At 35.7% G+C, this 7,122-nt stretch overlaps 1 protein-coding gene across 1 annotated transcript; it reads left to right on the top strand.

The window, feature by feature from the left end:
• The first annotated feature begins 202 nt into the window (after window positions 1-202).
• On the top strand, window positions 203-5,103 carry LOC148562920 (uncharacterized). Its single transcript, XM_088491065.1, has 2 exons — window positions 203-936; window positions 4,929-5,103. Exons 1-2 carry the CDS (start codon window positions 203-205, stop codon window positions 5,101-5,103), a joined length of 909 nt encoding a protein of 302 aa, XP_088347191.1.
• Window positions 5,104-7,122: the final 2,019 nt, after the last annotated feature.

Here is a 7,122-nt window from a genome sequence, read left to right on the forward strand (position 1 = left end):
GACTCCAAAAGAAGAAGCTGAATGGAATGAAGATGATAAAAAGAAGATGGAGCTGAATGCTAAAGCAATCAACCTTCTTCACTGTGCTATCAGCTTTGAAGAGTATCAGAAGGTGTCTAGATGCAAGACAGCCAAAGAAATCTGGGAAAAACTCCAGGTTACACACAAAGGCACCAAACAAGTCAAAGAAACGAGGACTGATATGCTACAAAAAGAGTACGAGATGTTTAACATGAAGGATGGAGAAAGCATTGATGAAGCATTTGAGAGATTCTCAATCATAATCAACAACCTTGATGCTATGGGTACAAACTATGCAGAACAAACCTTGGTAAGAAAACTCCTTAGAAGCCTCACAAAAGAATGGGAAACCACTGCCACTGTCCTAACCGAGAACAACAACCTAAGTCCCATAACCTATGATGAGCTGAGAGGAAAACTCCTTGCCTATGAAACCACACACACAAACACAGACTCAAACAAAAAGGGAATAACCCTCAAATCACAAATAGAACTAAAAGAGATTGAGTCTAATGATAGTATTTCAGATGATGAGTTTGTGTTTTTTGCTAGGAGATTTAGAAGGATGATGAAGAACAAGGGCAAATACAAGGGTTCAAGTTCAAAGGAGCACAAGATCGACTTGAGCAAAGTGACGTGCCATAACTGCAAGGAGGCTGGACACTTCAAGCTAAACTGTCCAAAGCTCAAAAAGGAGGACAAAGGAAAGAAGGAAAGGAAGAGAGTGCTCATGGCAGCTTGGGAGGATCTTGAGAACAACTCAAATGAAGAAGAAGAATCTGAAGGAGATGATAAATATTGCTTCATGGCTGGAAACAACAATCTTGATGAGGTAAATTATTATGATTTGACCATTGAGCACTTACATGCTATTATTGATGATCTCACTTTAAACACCTCAAAACTGCTTGACAAGTACAATGAATGCAGATCTGAAAGAGATGTGTTAAGAGCTAAAAATGATTTTTTAAAAGAAAAAGTGAAGGAAACTGAATGTGCTTTGGACATCATTGAAGAAAACAGATTTCTAAAATCTGAACATGAAAAATTAAAAGGAAAGCACATTGTGGATCATTCTCATGAGTTAATTGCTGAAAATGAAAGATTAAATGATATGATTAAAAAGCTTAATGGTGACTTAGCAAAATTTTCTCAAGGTTCTAGTAACTTGGACAAATTACTTGCAAGTTAAAGACCATTGTTTGAAAAATCTGGTTTAGGCTACATAGCCAAGAAAGATGCAGTTTCCAATACTTCCTCTATAAAATTTGTGGCTTCTTCATCAAATACCAAAACCATACCAAACAAATCTGGTATTGGATATGCTCTAACATTTGATGAAGTATACACAAGTGAAACTGAGCCTTTACCAAGAACCGAACCGAGTTCAATTAGGCCGGGTTTGGGATACATTTCAAAAAATGAGGTTATTTTCAAGAAACCAACATTTTACAACAAAATCTCATATTCGAAAAGTCCAAATGTTCAAAAAAATTCTGGTGAAAATGCGTTTGCAAAGAGGAACAATTTTAATAAAAATCAGTTTATCAAAAGAAATGCATCTCCTCCAAAAACCAGAAAATTTCAACACTTTAATCATTTCAAGCAATATAACTCACTTCAATTTCAGCGACACACATCAGAAAATTATTGTGTTAATTGCAAGAAATTTGGTCACTCATATGCACAATGTTTCATTGAAAAAAGAGTTGTAGGAAATAAAGTTTACAATGTTGTTTGTGATTTCAATGCACTTGGGAAACCAAGATGGATTAACTTCAAATGATCCAAATTAATTTGGATACCTAAGGCTACTTGAAACTCTTCATGCAAATTTGCCTAGCATCCAAGAACAAAAAGGACATGTGGTACATGGATAGTGGATGTTCAAGGCACATGACTGGAAGGTCAACTTACTTCATCAAACTAAATAAGTATGATAGAGGTTTTGTGACCTTTGGAGATGACGGTAAAGGTAAAATTATTGCTGTTGGAAAAGTAGGTAATGAGCAATCTACTTTCATTGATGATGTACTTTTGGTATGTGGTTTGAAGCACGATCTTTTGAGTATAAGTCAGCTGTGTGATTTAGGATATTTAGTGACTTTCAAAAGACTTGAATGCTGTGTTGTTAATGAAAAGAAAAATGAAGTGATGTTTATTGCCGAGCGTTTTAATAATATGTATGGACTTACTCTTGATGAGCTAAAGGATCAAAATGTAGCTTGTCTTCACTCTAAAGAATCTGAAAAGTGGTTATGGCACAAGAGATTGGGCCATGCAAGTATGTTTCAAATAAACAAACTTGTAAAGAAAGAATTAGTAAGAGGCCTTCCTTTGATAAAGTTTGACAAAGACATCACTTGTGATGCTTGCCAAATGGGAAAACAAACAAAAATTTCTTTTAAACCAAAGGAATATATCTCTACTAAAAGACCACTTGGGTTGCTACACATTGATTTATTTGGTCCAACAAGAACTCAAAGCCTAGGTGGTAAACATTATGGTTTAGTAATTGTGGATGACTATACTAGGTTTGGTTGGGTTTTATTTCTTGCACACAAAAATGAAGCCTTTTTGGCCTTTGGACCTTTTTTCAAGAAAATTCAAAATGAAAAAGATTTAAAAATCTCTTCTATAAGAAGTGATCATGGAACTGAATTTGAAAATAATTTATTTGAATCCTTTTGTGAGGAATTTGGAATATCTCACAACTTCTCTTGTCCAAGAACACCACAACAAAATGGTGTTGTGGAAAGAAGAAATAGAAGCATACAAGAAATGACAAGAGCTATGCTTCGTGAGAGTAATGTTCTAAAATTCCTTTGGGCTGAAGCGGTTAACACGGCTTGCCACATTTTGAATAGAACAATCATAAGAAAATTTTTGAAGAAAACCCCTTATGAAATTTGGAAAGGTTACCGACCAAACTTAGACTACTTGCACATCTTTGGAAGCAAATGTTTTGTTTTGAATAACAAGGATAATTTGGGTAAATTTGATCCAAAGGCGTATGAGTGTTTGTTTGTAGGATATTCCATAACTAGTAAAGCATATAGGGTTTATCATCAAGATGCTAGGATTATTGAGGAGTCCATACATGTTACGTTTTGTGATACTAATTTGGTGCAAAGCATTTTAGAAGATTGTGATGCAGGAAATCAATCTCAAAAAGAAGATAAAACTGCTCAAAATCATGAAAAGAAAAATTCTGGTCAAGCTGAACCAGAAACTGCAACTGCTGAAAATTCAAGAGACAATTCCATTATGTCTCATGAATCTGAAGAAGATCCTGGAAACAGCAACACCCAAAATCCCTTGGTATCTGAATCTGTCTCCAAATCCACCAGACCTCGTGAATGGAGATTCTTGAAGAATTTTCCTGAGGAATTTGTCATTGGGGATGTTTCTCATGGAGTGCAAACACGGTCTTCCACTAGAAAGGCAAATGAAGGATCAAACATTGCTCTTCTTTCACAAATAGAGCCTTAAAACGTTAAGGAAGCCCTTAGTTACCCCTCTTGGGTTAAAGCTATGGAGGATGAGCTTCTTGAGTTTCAAAAGAACCAAGTGTGGACTTTGGTTCCAAGGCCAAGTGGAAAGAAAGTGACCGGCACTAAGTGGATATTTCGGAACAAGTTGGGAGAAGATGGTAGCATTGCAAGAAACAAGGCAAGGCTAGTGGCATAAGGATATGACCAAGAAGAAGGAATAGATTTTGATGAATCCTTTGCCCATGTTGCTCGAATGGAAGCCATAAGACTTCTCTTAGCATATGCTGCATTTTGTGGTTTTAAATTATATCAAATGGATGTAAAATGTGCATTTTTGAATGGAGTGATAGATAGAAAAGTGTATGTGGAGCAGCCTCCTGATTTTGAAAATAAAGAGCATTATGATCATGTTTTCAAATTATCTAAAGTTCTCTATGGTTTAAGACAAGCTCCTAGAGCTTGGTATGAGAGACTTAGCTCTTTTCTTTTGAAAAATAGCTTTCAAAGAGGAACCACTGACACAACTAGTAACCTTTTTTTAGAGAGAATATGATTTCAAATTTAATGAGAAATATCTAAAACTAATCTCAAAAGAAACATTCAAAATCTAAAAAAAACATCTAAAATAAAATAAAAACAAACATCTAAAATCATTATAAAAAGAATATCCAAAATCAAATAAAAAGAAACATTTGAAACGTACCAAAAATAACATCCAAAACCTAACAAAAAAGAGATATCCAAAATTATTTTATAAAATCTAAAACCTAACAAAACGAGACATCCGAAAGTATTGGGAAAAAAAATCCACAAACTAAGAAAACAAACATTTAAAACTATTAACAAAATCATCCAAACACCTAAAAAGAAAACACATATAAAAACATCTAAAATACTTTTTATAAAAAAAGACACATCCGAAACCTAGGAGGAAAAAAATCTTAAACAAGTAACAATAATCATCCAAAACCTAATAAAAAGAAACATATGAAACGTAACAAAAAAGAAACATCCAAAATCTAACAAAAGCGAGATATTCAAAATTTATTGAAAAAAGAACATCTGAAAACTAAGAAAAGAAACATCTAAAATTATTAAAAAAATCATCCAAAACCTAAAAAAAGAAACATCCAAAACATAAGAAAAAAATATAAAACCTAAGAGAAAAAAACATCAAAAACTAGTAAAAAGAATCATCCAAAATCAAGAAGATCTTGTGTGAGAAGATGAAAGGGGTGGCCACGCCGTTTTTTATGCGAGGAGATGACTCCAACAGCAACAGCACAGTGTCACGTCAGGTGCACTTCCAGGGGGCACGTGGCGGGGGCGTAGTAGTGGTGCAGTGGCGCGATGGACAAGCAAAGCACTAAGAGTCGGGCACATATTGTGAGGGGGAACACGATTATATGGTAGGGACACAAAAGGAAAGGAGAACACAATGCTCGGCATCGTCGTTGTTGGAAGAGAGACGAGAACGCCGAAGGTTTGGAATGAATCATCGTCGAAGGAGGATAGGAATGGCGTCGTCGTTGTTGGAGGAGAGAAGGGAGAAGTCGTGATGTGGAAGGCGTTGTCATCGTCGGAGTAAAGAAGGGAGATGCCGTGGGTGTGGGCAGCATCCTCGTCGTTGGAGATGAGAATGGAGGAGATAATGGAGACGTCGAAGGGTTGGAAGGCGTTGTTGGAAGGGTTTTGTGTTTTTGAAAATTAAAAAATAAATAAATTTTAAAATCAAATTTTTCATTAGTTTATTTCAGTTGGTTACACCCCTAATGAGTTATTTAAACTTTTTCCTGTCCGAAATTCACCATCCTTTTTTCCTTTTATTGCATGGATAATAAGGTTGAAACGAATTCTTATATGCGCCTCGTAAATTCAATCCATCTCCCCTTATAATTTGTAATCAATAAACGTATATTAAAGACATCATTATTATAGTGGATCTTTATAAATAGGACTATAATCACAACATAAAATTTGTTCAACTTACTTTATAAACCAAGACTAATATTCAAAATCTTACTTTAAAAAATATCAACTTAGAAGAAAGATTTATGCGGAAATAAATAGATGACTAACAAGGCCAACTACCAAAGAAGAGAGCAAAAGGGCCGTCTATTCTATTATTCCAGAAGCAGCCCCAGGTGATGATGGCTTTATATCCAAATCTTCCAATTTTATTGGAATACTATCAAGTAGGATGTATGCAAAGCTGTTAGAAGCTTTTTTGGAGGAGGACGCATGCTTAGGGGTTCAATCACACTCAAATTTGTCTCATTCCAAAGATACAAAATGCAACTGCAATTAATCAAATTCAGATGACAGCCTCGGCACTATGTTCTACAAAATCATCTCTAACGTACTTGTTCATAGACTGCAACCTTTTATGAATAAAATTATTAGTGACAATCAAAGTGCTTTTATCCGAGGAAGACTCATTAGTGATAATATTTTAGTGGCTCATGAATATTATGTGTTTTTTGAAGAATAAGGACTATAGTAATCATGATATGGCACTTAAAATTGACATGAGTAAGGCCTATGATAGGGTTGAATGGAGTTTTCTTTGGTTTATGATGGCGAAATTAGATTTCTGTGATAAGTAGATTGGGTAGATTAAAGAGTGTGTGTCTACAATCTCTTAATCTGTTGTTGTGGAAGGAATTCCTACTGGCTTCTTTAGGCCAAGCAGAGGGCTCCGTCAAGGAGATCCTCTCTCTCCCTATCTTTTTTTTATTTGTGCAGAGGGATTGTCCTTTCTACTCCACAAAGGAGAACAGAATAACTTACTGCAGAGACTCCGGTTAAATAGTAGATGCCCCTCCATTAACCACCTATTATTCGCAGACGATTCTATATTTTTTGGAAGAGCTAAAAGGCAATCATGTGACAAGATCCTAGGTATCCTACAGCAATATAGCAAGTTGAGTGGCTAGCTCGTTAATTTAAACAAGTCAGCCATTTTTTTTCAGCAAGAATACGCCTCAAACAACCCAGACAGAACTAGCTACTTTGATTGGGGTTCCTAATATTGGTGCTCAAGATCATTATTTGGGCCTTCCATCAGTTGTCAATAGAACCAAAAGAGAAACCTTCTCATTTGTTAAAGATAAGGTTGAAAAGAACGATGCTTTCGGCAAGCCAAATAGAGGTTTTGATAAAGGCGATTGGCACAGCGATACCGATTTACTCGCTTAGCTGTTTTAAGCTTACAAATACTCTTTTAGATGAAATTCATAAAATGATGATACAGTTTTGATGGAGATAAAAACAGAATGAGAGAAAATACGTTGGATAAGTTGGGACTCAATCAACAGAGACAAACATTCAGGAGGTTTGGGTTTTAAAGATCTCAAAGCTTTCAACCTATCGATGCTAGCTAAACAGGGATGGAGACTTCTAACAAAACACATTCACTGGTATGTAAAATCTACAAAAATAAATATACCTTGTTCTTGGAAGCAAAGCCTGGATTCAGACCTTTTTGGGTTTAGCGGAGACTCTTGGAGGGCAGAAAGGTCCTGAAGAAAGGCGTTAGATTCAGTATCACTACCCATGGCTCCACCAGAATAAGAGAGGACCCATGGTTCGGAGACCAACCCCCTTT

The sequence above is a fragment of the Arachis ipaensis genome, chromosome B6 (genome assembly GCF_059453495.1).
Source record: "Arachis ipaensis isolate K30076 ecotype BB chromosome B6, ASM5945349v1, whole genome shotgun sequence".
NCBI lineage: Eukaryota > Viridiplantae > Streptophyta > Magnoliopsida > Fabales > Fabaceae > Arachis > Arachis ipaensis.

What these genes read in the sequence shown, in the direction of transcription:
- LOC148562920 (XM_088491065.1), top strand. Translation starts at nt 203, where the DNA reads ATGCTACAAAAAGAGTACGAGATGTTTAACATGAAGGATGGAGAAAGC. An exon ending in ACCTCAAAACTGCTTGACAA is followed by an intron (nt 937 to 4,928) that starts GTACAATGAATG and finishes ATTATATGGTAG; the next exon opens with GGACACAAAAGGAAAGGAGA.